We start from the raw sequence: 17,757 nt of genomic DNA on the forward strand, positions 1-17,757 counted from the left end.
GTTGGTTTCTATTTTGTTCTTCTCTTCGCGGTTCGCAGTACATAGAAAAGAAGAAAAAGAGTCACCAGCCAAAATAAAATGAAATCCCATAGCCAGAGGAGCCTTTCTATTCTATTATATATTGGTTTACACATAGTATTTGGTCACATAAATTTATGCACTCCTCAAGCAACGTTTTATGGTAACTTTTCTTGTTACTGTTTTAGCTTGTTTTAATTTATATATCAGATAGATGACTAATTTTGTTAAATTAATATAGCAAAATTGTAGAATCAGGCTAATTTGGTAAGAAGAAAGCATAGATTCAGAGACAGTGGGGGAGATTTTGTAATTTATGTAATATTTTGAAATTTTGAACAGGTAAATTGTAATAACTTATAAAAGTTTCTCTTTATAAAAAAAATAACAAAATAAAAAAATAAAAAAATAAAAAATCATTTAATCCTAAGAGATCATGGCTGGAGTCGAGTGGAGCAATTGGCTTCATCATTTACGAGATGAGCTGGATGACCAGATGTGTAGGTGGGTCCCTGTCTATGATTGGATTTGGGGCCCAAGAAGACTCCACCTCTGCAAACTGTTCTTTCAGCTTCTCCATTCCAGGAAACTAATCATCATTCAAACTTTGGAAATCAGAAACCTTAAGCATGAAAAGTTGTGGAGGAAACAGAAGGCAATGTTGTGTAAGAAAGAGATGGGAAAGTTGTGTAAGATAAAACATGCTTAGAATTTATTTTATTTTATTTTTATCAATTTATTTCTTTTAGAGAATTTTGGTCCCCACTATACGATATTAGCAATCAACAAAGTACATAAATATTGTGGTTTCCCAGGAGGAACAACATTTTGGTGGCTTTGGATAACGACCACCAAAATGCCTCCATCCCTTCCTCAAAGGCCTTTGCATTATATTAAAGAAGCTTATAATCGTTACACAAAAGATTCAGAACCTTCATCCCAAAAGAATGGTTCTTTTGTTATCTGTAATTTGGCAATCTCACTTCATATGAATATATATATATATATAATTAAGATAAATATATTCTATAAATTAGATGAAATTAGATGTAATCAATCACAAGATGTGCAGCATATATAGAATAACAGCTTTTAATAGAAAATTTCTATATATATATATATATATATATATATCTATGAAAATGGCATGGCCAAACATGTTTCAATGCTTATTCTCTGTTTTGAGAGATTAGGAGACAAACTTGAACTCGGAAGTTAGAAAGGGATTTTATGACCAAATTGTTTTGTTTCCTCATTTAAGCTAATATAACCAGTTCAGTTTTCTTGATAACTAGGAGGAGAGTAGTATTTTAGAGGCAAATATTTCTCCATTTCACTCCAACTTTTTCATAAAGAAGGTGTAAAATTACGTGCCCGGAAAATTTAACAAAAATGAAATTATTCATTACATTGGCATTTATGCTTTCTGACTCTGCCACGAAATTGACAATTCATACAAATAATTCAGTTTCTAAGTACAGCAAGAAATTAAACCTACTGCTAAAACTGACCAAGGAGTCATTCTCTAAATCTACCGGTAGCTATTACGTTGATGCTGACAAGAGTCTGAATACCCTTATTCCATTTTACAGAAATGGAAGAAGGCATCCTATTCCTACCCTTGATTTCTCTGTCTATTGCATAGAAATCAACCTTTACGATTTTGTGTAAGTATTCCTCTCTAATGCAAGTTCAGGTCTCCTATTATAGCAAACCTATGTTACTGAGACTCTGTTTTTTCTCTATTTTGGCATATCAAACACTTGGATTTGTCTTGAAATTTGGAGAAGTTTTTGACCAACTTTATCCTATTTAATAATTGAGGATACTTTATTTCAATAAAAACCATGTCTTCAAAATTGTTGCTATAACTCTCATAACTTCTCTACCACATGTACAAAACCCAAATGCCAGAGAGAAAACAGAGTTTTTCTGTATATTTTTTGGTCTGCTTTTTCTCATGAGAGAGAGTTTAAACATTATTCAGCTTCAGCTACTACAATAAAAAGTCAAATACCCACAAAATAAAAAAAGAATATTAAAAAGTCAAATACATGAAGAGTTTGATTATTCTCTCAATTTGTAATTTTAAAAGTTCATGCATATGAAATATATATAAAAAAAATAATTAAAAAAAAAAGGTCCATGCATATTCTAAATCCGTGGCGCTGAAAAATAACAATTTTTATTTTTTATTTTTTATTTTTTGTTAGATTTTGAAGGGAAGATTATATTATTGGAAAGAATTGATAGGAAAATGTTATGAATACATGATCAAATTGAAAGAAAAAGAAAAGAAAATTAAGGCTTTTGTGAGGACAAAATTGTTGAACCCAAAGGAAAGATTTACGACACTCCCCTACCCCAAAAAGAAAGGCAGTGAATCTCAAAGACCCATAAATGATTTAATCACCATAAGGTGTAAGGCTGCAAAACCAAACCAGAACCATAACCAAAAAGGCCAATTTTGTAAGCATACATTTGGCTTTGACATTGACACCAACAACAATACAAAGAGAGAGAGAGAGAGAGAGAGAGAGAGAGAGAGAGTGAGGGAAAAAAAAAAAAAAAAAAACCAAAAGTAACTCAGAAAAGAGTGCTTCAGAGGAGTACCACTCTTCTCTGTGTGATTTGCTTACTCTTTTCACACACTTTACAACAAAAAATTGAGAACCGAAAACTTTCAAAATTCTATATTAATTTCTTTCTCGCATTTGGTATATTGATTTTTTTTTTTTTTTTTTTTTCCTCATTTGTCTTTAGGTCAGTCTCCCCCAAATCTCCAATGCTACAAATCAAACCCAGTTCTAGTCAAGATTTCTAATGCATGTATAGCTCTTAATAAAAAATTTAAAAAAAAAAGAAAAAGAAAAAAGAAATAAATTTCATGCGGAAAACCTAACCCCCAAAATTGTTTTAACAAACTGGAAAAAAAAAAAAAAAATTTAAGGGGAAAGAAAAATTAGCTGGAAAAAAAAAAAGCCTAAAAATTAGCTGGAAAAAAAAAACCTACTCTTCCAAGAAGCGCTTCACAATCTTCACGCTTGGTTCCATAACCTGCTTTTCCCAGATTTCCGACCACCTCCCCGATGACGTCAGCACCGCTCTAAAAGCCTCCGTCGCGTCCACTCTCTGTAGGTCCCACCCTCCCTCTCTCAGCCGTAGGATCTTCCCTACCTGTCTCTTCGCCAGCTGATGCGTGTTCTCTTTGATCGACCTCACCGCCTCTTCGTATGCTTCCCTCCGCATCCTATCTCTCTCACCCTCCACCTCTCTTCCGTAGTACTTTTCAAAATACCGGTCGAACTCCGGCACGCCTATCGCCTTCCTCAACCCGGTCCGACCCGCATCCGAATGGTCCTCTTCCGGGTCGTAAAACTCGGCCAGCTCTTCGAACATTCCCGAATCAAGCATATCGTCGACCCGGTCCGATAAATAGTCCGATAAGACCTTCATCGAAACGTCGACCCAGAGGAAGCAACAGTTATACCTCAACTCGGACGACGAGACCGAAACGGAAACCGACCCGTCGAATACATCCGAGTTGGGATCGAAGCGGTCCACCACCAGCGCATGAATGAACGAGTTCGACCCACCAACGAGCACCGGCAGCTTCCGCCGGGAAACGATGTCCGATATCGTCTCCCCGGCCACTGAGCGGAATTCCAACGGAGATAACTCACCTCGGTGGGTCGGGTCGATGTCGCCGAGCAGGTGGTGGGGCACACCAGCTCTCTCGTGTAAACCAATCTTGTTCGTGGTGATGTCGAGGCCTTTGTAGACTTGCATTTTGTCGGAGTTGATGATTTCGAACGAAAGGAAACGGGTGGCGAGGTCGACGGAGAGACGGGACTTTCCGGTTCCGGTGGCACCCATGATGACAAGGAGCTTCTCTTTGCGGCGGTTATGGCGGCTAGCGGAGATAGAAGGATTAGTGGAGTCCATGCGAACCCATCTGGCTTTAGAGCCAGTAAGATTGGTGGCCGTGAGAAAAGATAATGAGAAATGGACTTTACAAAGACTTGAAGAAGATGAAAAAGAAGGAGAATAATGGGAGGAGTGAGAGGGAAAAGCATAAGAGGGAAGAGCATAAAGTCTCATAGAAAGGAAGAGACAAATGGAAGAAGTGGGTTTGTATTGCTGAGCTGTGCTAATGTGCTAGCTGCATAGACATATATGTCTATATACGGAATATGTGTGTGTATATGATGATGATGATAAGAAACTGTACCTGAATCTGAATAAGCAGCGCAGCAGAGCAAGGGGAATTCTTGTGCGAAAATGGGCTTTTTACTCTTTTTTTTTTTTTTTTTTTTTTCCTCAGTACGAACGAAATGCCATTTTGCTTTTTGGCCTATTTCATCAAATAAAAAGATCGTTTAGAGGAAAGTGGAAACAAACTTGATTTTAATTTTGGTACAGGTGTTTGTGTATACGTCTCTGAAAATAGGAAATGAATAGTGGGGGCTTGAGGGGCTTTTGGTTTGTTTTATGAGGGTGGGATTTTTTCCTTTTTTTTTTTCGGTTTCGTTTTGTTAACAAGCTTTTTCTCTCCCCTTGATGCCAGATATCATATTTGCTCTTCATGCGTCCTCTGTCTCTGTATGAGTGTGTTTATATATATATATATTCGTAAGTCAGTGTGAAATATAAAACTTGACTATATATATATATATATATATATAGGTGGACCAAATTACAAGCGTCTAGACGTGGGGGCGCTGTGTTGTTATCACTGAACCACTTTATAATTATTATTTTTTGAATTATTTACCATAGTTTAATCCAAATTTATCACCAATTTAGATATAAGTCAGAAATATTGATATAAATGGGAAAAACATTTTTTTTCTTTCTTCATTTACAAAAATATTGAAAATGAACTTTGAGCCATGCTAAGAATAATAATATGTTTTTCTATTTTACTTTGAGATAGATAGTGTTTGCCACAACAATTTCTTTCATATTTTCGTTTGGGTATTCTGAATAGACAAATGGTTTTTATTTATTTTTTGAAAAAAAAAAAAATCTGACCAATGAAAAGTTGACGGTAGGAAAATGAGAAAAAGAAGCTCCTGCGATAATTCATTAGACAAGCCAAGAAAGTTTTTTTGGAGATTCAAAATTATCGGAGAATGTCAACTCAGGAAGCTACTAGTTTGGCATGACCTCTAAAGAGTTAATAATTGTTGTTCTCACATTTAAAGCAAAATTCATTTGTATTAATATAAATCCATTTTTTATACACCCCCCAATCATTAATACAAAACAAATTAGCTAAATTATAAAACTAATATTTATTTACACAAATACATGCATTTTGCATTTCCAAAGAGAGATCCCTTAAAAGGCATCATTGAAGTTTAATGCTCGCTAGTTTATAAACCCCAAAAAGCAAAAGGAATATACTTTTAAGTTGTTCTTTTCCTCTCCCTTTAATTTTAATTTATTTACACATGTTTGTCTCCATTTAGGCATGATATTTGAATAGTATTTTTTTTCTTTTTTTTTATTGAAAGATGAAGGATTCAAATTTCAGATAAAAATTACTGGATTGTCTCTGCAGCGGCCGAGATAAAATTTCCATTTTCTAGTTTTTCTGTTTTTCAGTACGGGAGATAGAATTGCCTACAATAAATAAGTAGTCTTAAGGATAATTGCAAGAGATAAATGTTGAAAATCTATACTTTTGTGTATATACATATTTATACAATTATGTGTGTGTGTATATGGAATCCAGTGACAGCCCTTTAAATATTGACGCATGCATATTTATGTATACTTTACTTGGCTAGGAGAGAGACCCCAGTTCTTTAAACCTTAATAAAAAAACACTTAATAAATTAGAATGTCTGCACAAATAGACGAATTAAGCAAACAACAATTCCACGTCTCCTTCTTCTTGTTCTTCTCTTTCTCAAAAAATGGAAATTAATATATGGTTGTCTCTTTGTGGTTTTTTTTTTTAATTTTTTTTAGGTAATATAATGTCCCTTTGTGTTGTTGGAGGATTAAAGTAATAGTGTTTTTATCCATATTTTCTTCATTTTCATTTCCAAAAAAACTTTTCAAATAGCTTTGGTAGGAAAAAGAAAACAAAAAACAAAACAAAACTAAGAAGTTTTCATAGCATAGCAATATATTGTCTTTCCGGGTATTTTTAAAACTTCTGGATATTATTTTATATATATAACAAATTTTTGTCGGCTCAACACAAGGCCTCCGTTTGTGGGTGGGTTGTACACGTACGACAGTATATATATATATATATATATGTATATATATGTGTGTGTGTGTGTGTGTATATATATATTATGATAAGAATCAATTTTCGTTTTACAGGTGATGAACTAGCGGCAACACAACAAATTTTGCCGGCTCATGTTCGGAGTCCATTAGTTTAACATTTTATTTTTGAGATTAAGAGAGGAGAGCAGTTGGAATTTCAGAATTTTAGAAGAGAAGGATGAGGTATATGTAAAGCCAGAGAAAATTAGAAAACTCTTTAGAATAATATAGATTTGTTAGAGAATCTTATGAGAAATTATAAGAGTTCTAATTAATATAGAACCCTTCGAGAAGATTATTCTTACACTTCCAAAAATAAAAAATAAAAAAATGAAAAAGATAAAAAAATTAAACACTCTTTATTACCTTTATCATTAATTTTTTAATAACCTAAAACTCACTTTTTAGATTACAAAATAAAAAAATAAAAAAATTAGATTAAAAAGGGATGAACTTAACCGGCTTCTATTATATTTGACAGCTTGTTACAGAAATACAACTTTTTGAAATTGAAAAGGTATCAAATGCAAAAATATATATATATATATATATATAGAGAGAGAGAGAGAGAGAGAGAGAGAGATCCTAAAATGAACTTTATCAAATGCAAATATATATATATATATAGATAGATATATATGTATATATATATATATATATAGAGAGAGAGAGAGAGAGAGAGTTCTTAAATGAATTTTCCCTGTGGGATACTTTAACCATACCCTTTAAGTCAAACAAGTGACTACCATTTATTAGCATACAAAAATGCAAAAAAAATTAAAACTTCATTAATTAGAAATAAATACTACTCAAAAACCCAAAACTTAAATAGAAATCAATATTCAAAATATATTTTAAGTAAATTCCAACAAATAATTTAAACAAATTTAAAATATTATCTAAAAAATAGTTAATTCATTTAAAAATCTAAATAAACTAATGGGAGTTCACCTTAAGCAGTTTATTTTCTAATATAAGATTTATTGTCTAAAAGTTTTCAATTGCTATCATGATGCTCTAACGATCTACTAGATAAACCAATAAAGCTTATTCATCATCATCACCTAAAAGATATATAAAGGGTGAGTTTACAAATAAACTTTGTAATTTTCTAAGCTATAAAGAATAAACATGCAAAAATCTATTATTTACAATACACACTCATATATACATCATAATCCATATCTTATAGTGCATAAATCACCAAACATAGGTCATAGTAAGCTTACATATTGACTTACCGTTTAAAACAATACCTTATGTGTGAAACATGATAATATAGATAATATCTATATAACTTATAACATATATCTTATCCGAAAAAATCATAAAAATAATACTTAATAAAATATCTTAACATAAAGCACATTGACTTAATAAAAGTCATAGTAAGCTTGTGTATTGACTTACGGCATAAAACAATACTTTATACTTGAAACATGATAATATAGATAATATCCATATAACTTGTAACATATATTTTATATGAGAAAATCATATCAATAATACTTTATAAAATATCTTAATATAAAGTACATGAAACATAAAATTTGATTTTTGGGAGTTATAAACACCCACTTAACTTAAATACGATATCGGAACTTTATATCTTATGCTCAGTTCAATTTTAGTAACACAGTTTATTATTATTCACATAAATTTTATATACCATAGTTATAAATAAAATTATTAGGTAAAATTTAGAATTGCTGAATGGAGCTTCACAAAATTAAAGTAAACACAGTAGAGGTTCTATAAAAAAATATTCAGACCTATATAAGTGCAAAAACCTACTCATTTATACTTTAGAAGCACCAAACAGAATCTTAAAAATATGTTTATGCACAAAACATGTGACAATTAAACATCAAATACTCTCAAAATATAAATGATCCGGACCTAATAATTTGCCACAAATTAAGAACTAATGTGTAAAATTTTAGGAATTTAGGAGTTTAATTGATCTAATAAAAATAATAAATAAAATCAAGTTTTTGACGCCATTATAATTTTTTTAACATATTTATCTAGATTGTCAAATTCGTCAAAAATTGAATATAGGTTCAAGAGACGTGAAATAATTTTTTAAATTTTCCTTAGAAAGTTAGATTATGCAGTAAAAATTTTAGATTAAAAATAAATGTATATACATATCAAAGAGATCATTCAAATGAATTACTCAAGTAAAAACAATATTTTTCTAATTTTTCAAAAAGTCAATCAAGTTTCAAAAATCATAAATAATTTTATGAAAATCCAAATTCAATGGTTCTTAACTTAAAAGAAAGGTTTTTAAATCTACTTTTGAAAAATAATGTACACAAAAGTCAAACAGCAAGTTAACTAACTCAAAACTTAGGTTTACAAACTTGGTGCAGATTTGTTGACAATGGAGAAAGATCATTTTTGTAAATTCATAACTAATTATAGAAAAATTGTATGGGAGTGGTTCAAATTGAAAAACGTGCCTTGGTGAGTCTAGTTTTTAAATTAAATATAGTTTTGAGAAAACATTTCAATTAAAGGTTTGAAAAAGGAGTTATAATGGGTTTTATTTAGACGAGATAGAAAACTGTTTTTCAATTTAAACTTCAAAACCATATTTTGAAAAGAGTCAAACCAAGGAAAATGTTATAAATGGTACATAGAGATCATTATATTTCAATTTATAGGTTTCATCTGAATTATATCCCAATATAAATACATATACTAGCCGTATAATAATTCTAAATTGATACATTACATAAAAATATGGGCATAAACATAACAAAATATCTTATATTCTCCATAACAAAAAAAATTATTTTGATTTTGCTCACTAGCCAAAAATCCCTTCAAGTCTTGATTCCCAACTAAAAGAAACAAATAATAGAAACTAAAAACAAAAATAAACTTAGTTTTTATACTAGACTAAAATATCTAGAACCAAGCTAAGAGAGGATTTTACATTTGTCCTACAAAAGCCTTCAAATTTCTCTAACCTTCACTTGGAAGTCCTAGAAAAACCATTGTTACTTTCTTTGTTTTCTTTTTTATAAAGTCTCTCTCTCTTTCTCTCTAGGTTATATCATGATAATAAGAATAAATATTATTGTAAACCTTCAATATTCCTTTGGTTTTTAGAAAGCTAAATCAATTAATATTAGGAAAACATAATTAAAAGAAAATAATAAATATCCCCTCGTTATTATCTTATCCTAAATAAATGAATAAATAACTTAAACAAAACTCCTGTTCCATCCAAACTTCATCAACCATAATATCCACATATCCATGGGTCATTGAAAACCAAATTAAACTCCAAAACCCCTCCAAACCGGGTAAATTGTCAACATAAATATACACTAATTAAAATCTTCATAACTTTTTTTAGAAAATTTGAAAAATTGATCCATAAAATTCTTTGGAAAGTTAACTTCTGGACTTTTTGTTCATGACTTATGAGTACTACATTTTCTTAACCTTCTAGAGAAAATAAAAAAATTGACCCGTCCACATGGGCTTAAACTTATACTACTCTTAGTGCTCATTTGGCAATCAAGTCATCAGTTTACCTATCATTATAAGCTACTTGGCACTCCTTTGCACCTGTAAAAGCCTAATTTCTATGCTGTCAGGACCCGTCCAGAATTCCTCCTCCGGAACCCTAGACAGCCCTGATCCCAGGGAAATACCACCGAACCTTCCAACGGAAAATCCGACAGCACCTCCCCTAAGGGATTTACTTACCACAAATTTACCTGCACTGAAAACACACTTCAAAAATATCCCCTTATTCCTCCCACAAACTACAAATTGGTTCCACAAATTGCAGCACTTAAAAAAAATAAATACAGTAATCCAGTGCAAAATAAATACAACAAGAGTGAAAGAAATATTACAACTGCAATAAAAGAATAACAGGGTACTTCACGAAGTAAAACAGCGAGGAAGATCAAGTCCGCTCCGAATGAACACCGACAACCTGGAACCTAGAGGAACGGAATTTAAGAGTGTGAGATGCTAATCATCTCAGTGAGCGACCCTGCTACTATACCAGTAATAAGTATAAATAATAATTATTTGGAAATAATAATTTCTCTCAAAACCCTTGCAATTCTCTCAGTTGGAAAGGTTCCCCTTTTAAAACAATTTCACAAAACCCTTTATCCATATTCCCCGAAAACCAAAACATCAATTAAATACCAGAAGCGGTAACAATTATATTTTTAATTCCAATTCAGTTTCCAAACATTTTATTTTTAAAACACAGTTCTGAAAATCATTTGATGCACCCACTATATACCAGTGGCGCCAACAGTACCCAGCGTCCCAAGGTACCGCCAGACAGGAGGTTATAGAAAGAAACCGGCATACGGTCGCGTGGCGTCCCACTGCGCCGCTGCTAACCTGGTGTCCCGGCCAATGGGGGGTGGCCACCCTCTCCGATGGCATCCACAGGACACCCTCATAATATCACCTGCGCGCTACTCACACCCACCTGCGCGCTAATCATATCCGTGTGCACAATATCCATATCACATATACCATATCACATAATCAGAACACCAGTACGTGCACGGTGCATCTAAAAATCATAAAATCCACAATTTAAATTATAAAACAAATTTCACATTTTTCATAAACATAGCGGGCATAATCCATCCGCTTGAACCGGGAAATTCTCCACAATTTCCTTATAATTAATACCATAAATCCCATGATTTTCAAATCCACCAACTCCCAAATCCATCAATTCAAATATCCACATTTTTTCCAAGCATAAATAATTCTCAAAATCTCATAATCAAATCTCATAATATTTCATGGGCATATTTTATAAAAATTGAAATCACCAACATAACCAAATATTTTCCTTGAAATATTTGAAATTCAAATCGTGCCCAATTTACCATTAAAACCACACCAATTTCAAAATCCTCAAAACCATAAAATAATTCCACACGGCATAAATTTGTAGAATTCGCATTTTCTTAAATCCAATAAATTCATAAATAATTCTACAATAAATCCAATAAATATTTGGCACATAGAAATTAAATTCCAAATATTTAATTCACACATAATATATTCATCAATTAAATTCCCCAAAATTAATTTGAAGGTGGGTCACTCACCTGGAGCACGCAATTAACCCATGATCCACTACGGGATCAATTCTACGACTCACCGGTGCTCCTAGAACAAAATTCACAGACAGTCAAATAAATTAATATTTTATTCGGGTAAATAATACCCGGTACCCGGGGGGTCAAAACACAAACGATAACTAAAATTTACGAATTATATACCGAATCGAAGCTCGAGTGATGCTAATCACAGATCCGGTCTTAATTTCCGATGATCGTACCCGACGGGGTCGGAATTTTATCGGGAAGCTTTTCGGGTTTCGGCTCTGCAATTCTCCCAAACCGTCGCGAATTGGTGGAAACGGAAGTCGGATTTGGGTTCAGGAGGTCGAACACTGCGGACTGGAGCTGGCCGGAATTTTCGGGTACTCGCCGGAACAGTAATTTCCGGCGGGCCGCCACGTCACCGGCAACCGTCGCCGGAACAGTAATTTCCGACGGTGGCCGTTTGCTGTGAAATTTTGCAGATTTGTAGATCGTGAGGAGAGCAATCCAACGGGACCGACGGTGAGCAAAACGGAGGTCGGACGGCGGAGAAATCACCGTTTGAAGATTTTTGACCCCTCGCCGGAAAACGCTCCGATCCCGGCGCGTCGGTGGTCCGATGGCCGTGATTTTTGGTGGGTAGGCCGGACTTGAGGAGAGGATGTTGGGTGTATGGCGCGTGTACTGTAGATCGGCCGGAATAGTGCCGATTCGCGGTGGCCGGCGGTGGAGGGAGAAAAATCGCCGCCAAACTTCGGACGTCCGATCCGGGCGCGTCCGGCGGCCGTTCGCCGTGAAATTTGGAGGTTTTGCCGGAAATGAGGTGGGCAAGCTTTCTGTCCGGCGCGTGTACAGTAACTCGGCCGGAACAGTGGCAAAATCCGGTGGCCGGCGGTGGCTCTCTCTCTCTCTTTCTCTCTCTTTCTCTCTCTTCTCTCTCTTTCTCTCTCTTCCCCGAGAGTTTTTCAAAATTAAAACCCTGCATGACACTGTTCATGCCACGTGGACCAATCAGAAACTGACACGTGGCGTTTCACTGTTCACCGACCCAAAAAAAAATATTAAAATAATACGGTATCCGGTAAATTTCAAACGTCCATAACTTTTTAACCGGATGTCCGTTTTGAGCGTGCCGCTAGTCTGTGAACTCGTATCGACGAGCACTTCACAACCATGCATGAGTCAAAGCTCAATTCCCCATAAACAAAAAGTCAACTCCGGCACCCCTTGGACAGTTTGGACCGCAACTTGTTTCGTCCATAACTTTCAAACCGTAGCTCCGTTTTCGACGTGCTACCAGACTACGAACTCGTGGCATCGTGCACTTCGCCACGGTACCCTAGTCAACTCAAAATTCTTACCGAGTCAAAAAGTCAACTTTTGACCCCCTTCGGTCAACGGTCAACCTCGGTCAACGTGCACGGATTCCGGTGCGATTCGGGACGGGGTGTTACAGCCTTCCCCCCTTACAAAAATTTCGTCCTCGAAATTTCCGCACGTCACTGGAACAGATACGGGTACTGCTCACGCATCTGTGCTTCGGGTTCCCACGTTGCTTCCTCGACCAAGTGGTTCCTTGCCAACCAATCCATGCCCAACACTACTTCAAGTCCGGATAGATCCAACAGGATCAGGTCTGTTTCCATCCCTTGATCTGTGAAATCGTCGGGCGTAGTCCTGGCTCCCTGCTGCGTCATAGCAAACACCCGGCCTTGACTTGTCTGCTGGGGTCTCCTTCCTCTACCTCGACTCGATCCTGCAGACGGCTGTACTGATCCCGAAGAAACTCCTACTGGCTGACTCCCCTGGGAACTCTGTCCTGGAAATATCCCCGTATGCTGTGTCCGTCGACCTGCTTCTAGCACACTGCTGCTACCATAAGGGCAATCCCTCCTTATGTGGCCTGGCTGCCCACACCGAAAGCATAAACCATCCATCTGACACTGCCCAGAATGATTCCCCCTACAAAGTGGACAAATCCGCGGAGAACCAATGCGTGACTGCTGATACGAGCTTGCATCCACACTGATCGAATGGCGAGCTGGCTGGGGCATGCGATAACTATCTCTCCTCTGGAATCTGCCTCGTGGGCTTAACCCATCACTGTCTGAGCCTGAGCTATGGCTCTTCTTAGCTGCCCCCTGTCGAGGTACTCCGCTATACGAACCTTCGAATGATCTGCGCCTCGCGGGTCTGTGTATCTCCTCCTGTCTCTCTAGCTCGAGCGCTGCATCCCTGGCGGACTGATAGGTGGGATGTACTGATCCAGAAAGGGTGTAGCCGATGCTCTCTTTCAATCCGTCTATGAACCTCACCTTCTTCGTGTGATCGTCGGGAATTAGGTGCATGTAGAATTCTGATAGTTCTCGGAATCTCCTCTTGTACTCTGTCACTGTCATATTCCCCTGTCGTAGTTCTTCGAACTCTCTCCTTCTTGCTTCACGGTAGGCAGGAGGACAAAACTCAGTAGAGAAGGCCATCTTGAACTGATCCCACGTATGCCTTGCACGAACAACTGGGCTAACTTCTCGGGTGAAAAACGTTCTCGCACCGGTAGGAAGTGTGCCGACTTGGTGAGACGATCAATGATTACCCAAATGCCGTCGTACCTTCTAGGTGTGGAAGGAAGCTTGAATACGAAGTCCATGTTGAGTTCTTCCCACTTCCACACGGGAATCGGTAAAGGTTGGAGTAGTCCCGAAGGCTTCTGTCTTTCTGCTTTCACTTGTTGACAAATCAAACACTTTAATACGAAGTCTGCCACTTCTCTCTTCATACCAATCCACCAATAATACTTAACAAGCGTCCGGTACATCTTGGTACTTCCCGGATGCATCGCATACATCGAGCTATGCGCCTCCTCTAAAATCTCCTTCTTGAGTCCTGGAATATCCGGAACACAAAGTCGTCCTTTATACACGAGGGCTCCATCCCTCCTTATGGAAAATTCCGGATCAAGACCTTCTTGTACCTTGCCCTTAATTGTCCTCAACTTAGGATCTTCCATTTGGGTCTCTACTATACGATCCACCAACACCGGTCGTACCTGGAAGCTAGCCATGAGAACTCCTAAAGGATGCATATGCATTAACACCCCCATCTTCTTCAACTCCACCATGAGAGGTAGTTGGATGACTTGGATGTGAGCAAGGGATCCAGTAGCCTTCCTACTCAAAGCATCTGCCACTACATTCGCCTAATAGTGACTTTAACTTCCCTCTTGTGCAACTTTCCTTCTCATGCCCACTAATTAAGGATAGTCAAATTGGTCCACGAGAACACGATCTACAAGTCTTGGTCATAGTCGAACGCTAACCATAAGGTGCTTCTAAAGCATGCATCCTTAAACCAACAACCAACTCTCGTAACTCGATCAGCAATCCAAAAGGTAAGATTAGAACTTAAGTCTAATTTCCTCAAATACTGGTATCACCAAGTTAAGGTTGAGATTAATTCACTTATCTTCGATTACCCTCCTAGTACTTACAATTATAAAACCCTTGCTCCTCATTGATTTACCAATAGTCTTAACCTCGACAAACATCAATCTTTCTTTTAACTAAATTCATCAAGGTCATGAATAAAATTCTCAACATCCAAATACCATTCTTGAAAACCCTAAGTTTTCCCAATTTCAAATAGATTCCATGAATCCACACCTCAAGCAATAAGAAATTTAAATCTTAATTCTAGCATCACCACCAATACTATGAACAAATCACTAGATCCTTAACCCACACTTCTTAAATTCTAACTCCGTCCCAAAAATCATACTCCTTATCATTGTAAATTATCACCAACAATATCAACCACCTTGAATCGATGAAGCACCATCAATACGAACCTTAAATCTCCAAGGAAATAAAATATCAAGATCTTAGCTTCTAGAATGAAAATAACCATGCTTAAACATCCAACCATGCCTAAGGAATCATCCTCATCTCATTAACCTCATCAACCACCAAGTAGAACTTTAGTCGCTATCCGGAGCTGGCTTGATTCTCTAAACGCTATCGTACCTTCTCTTTGTGAATGATAGTTTAAGCACGAAATCCATATTTACATCTCCCTACTTTTACTTATCGGTGACCTAAGTACCTTTATTCGGATCTTGCAACTTCCTTTATCGTGCCAAACCACCATGTCATCCAGTGAGCATTCCATACGTCTTGGTACCCTTGGGGTGTATCGCATACTTTGAATCGCGTGCTTCCTTTAAGATCTCCTTTTTGAACTCAACGATACCCTGCTTTGGATTCTCGACTGGCGATACTTAACCCTTAAGTCGCTCTTGGAAAAACCATAACATAAAACAAATAATAAAATATATTTTTCAAATATACCTAACTTGCATAGGCAATTGTTAAAACTCCACATTGAAATTCATATCTTAAAATCCATAGCATAAAATAAAATATGCACGCTTGTAATGGAGGTACGTACAACACCTTCTACATGTTACGTAATCCATGATTCCAACTGTCGCCGACACTCTGTTACCAATACAAACCAGGGTGGTTGCCTATATTGGCCGTCCAATTCCCCGAGCTCGTAGGCAACATGATCATGGGGCTAGCTCTACATGGACCACATTGGTTCGCCGCCTCCATATGGTGCAGTATAATATTAAACAATATAACATACAGATACATGTATGAACACAAACCAAAAATACTTGAATAAAACACCTTGAAAAGCATTTAAATTTTGATAATCGATCGGGAAAATATTTTGACGCCTTGAAATCGATCGACGCACATCCTTAGGCAATCATCATTCTTCTCCATGAACGAAACGGATACCATTCACGATGATAAGCTTGACCTTCAAAAAGAAAACGCATCCTCGACCATCGACTAGGCCATAGGAATTTCCCGTTAGGCTAGATGATCCTAATTGACACCCTCGAAGATTAGAGTTATTCAAACTCGGGCAACGAATTTACTTCGAGACAAATAGAAAGAAAGCTTTCACACGGGTAAAACGAGAGACTAGACATGGATGGGACACACAACAATGCACAGTCCCTTCGAAATACTAGAACCTAGAGCTCTGATACCAACTGTCAGGACCCGTCCAGAATTCCTCCTCCGGAACCCTAGACAGCCCTGATCCCAGGGAAATACCACCGAACCTTCCAACGGAAAATCCGGCAGCACCTCCCCTAAGGGATTTACTTACCACAAATTTACCTGCACTGAAAACACACTTCAAAAATATCCCCTTATTCCTCCCACAAACTACAAATTGGTTCCACAAATTGCAGCACTTAAAAAAAATAAATACAGTAATCCAGTGCAAAATAAATACAACAAGAGTGAAAGAAATATTACAACTGCAATAAAAGAATAACAGGGTACTTCACGAAGTAAAACAGCGAGGAAGATCAAGTCCGCTCCGAATGAACACCGACAACCTGGAACCTAGAGGAACGGAATTTAAGAGTGTGAGATGCTAATCATCTCAGTGAGCGACCCTGCTACTATACCAGTAATAAGTATAAATAATAATTATTTGGAAATAATAATTTCTCTCAAAACCCTTGCAATTCTCTCAGTTGGAAAGGTTCCCCTTTTAAAACAATTTCACAAAACCCTTTATCCATATTCCCCGAAAACCAAAACATCAATTAAATACCAGAAGCGGTAACAATTATATTTTTAATTCCAATTCAGTTTCCAAACATTTTATTTTTAAAACACAGTTCTGAAAATCATTTGATGCACCCACTATATACCAGTGGCGCCAACAGTACCCAGCGTCCCAAGGTACCGCCAGACAGGAGGTTATAGAAAGAAACCGGCATACGGTCGCGTGGCGTCCCACTGCGCCGCTGCTAACCTGGTGTCCCGGCCAATGGGGGGTGGCCACCCTCTCCGATGGCATCCACAGGACACCCTCATAATATCACCTGCGCGCTACTCACACCCACCTGCGCGCTAATCATATCCGTGTGCACAATATCCATATCACATATACCATATCACATAATCAGAACACCAGTACGTGCACGGTGCATCTAAAAATCATAAAATCCACAATTTAAATTATAAAACAAATTTCACATTTTTCATAAACATAGCGGGCATAATCCATCCGCTTGAACCGGGAAATTCTCCACAATTTCCTTATAATTAATACCATAAATCCCATGATTTTCAAATCCACCAACTCCCAAATCCATCAATTCAAATATCCACATTTTTTCCAAGCATAAATAATTCTCAAAATCTCATAATCAAATCTCATAATATTTCATGGGCATATTTTATAAAAATTGAAATCACCAACATAACCAAATATTTTCCTTGAAATATTTGAAATTCAAATCGTGCCC

At 36.5% G+C, this 17,757-nt stretch overlaps 1 protein-coding gene across 2 annotated transcripts; it reads right to left on the reverse strand.

Moving 5' to 3' along the window:
* Window positions 1–331: 331 nt before the first annotated feature.
* Window positions 332–4,588, reverse strand: LOC125418705 (adenylate isopentenyltransferase). 2 transcript variants are annotated; one of them, XM_048462944.2, is made up of 2 exons: window positions 3,032–4,588; window positions 332–607 (listed from the first exon to the last, which is right to left on the reverse strand). In XM_048462944.2, the coding sequence occupies exons 1-2, from the start codon at window positions 4,117–4,119 to the stop codon at window positions 586–588; spliced, it is 1,110 nt and encodes a 369-aa protein (XP_048318901.1). In that variant the 5' UTR covers window positions 4,120–4,588; the 3' UTR covers window positions 332–585. The 2 variants fall into 2 exon arrangements, with proteins under 2 accessions (XP_048318901.1, XP_048318902.1); XM_048462945.2 differs by lacking the exon at window positions 332–607 and having other exon boundaries at window positions 2,291–4,588.
* Window positions 4,589–17,757: the final 13,169 nt, after the last annotated feature.

Source organism: Ziziphus jujuba, chromosome 12 (assembly GCF_031755915.1).
Source record: "Ziziphus jujuba cultivar Dongzao chromosome 12, ASM3175591v1".
NCBI classification, from domain to species: domain Eukaryota; kingdom Viridiplantae; phylum Streptophyta; class Magnoliopsida; order Rosales; family Rhamnaceae; genus Ziziphus; species Ziziphus jujuba.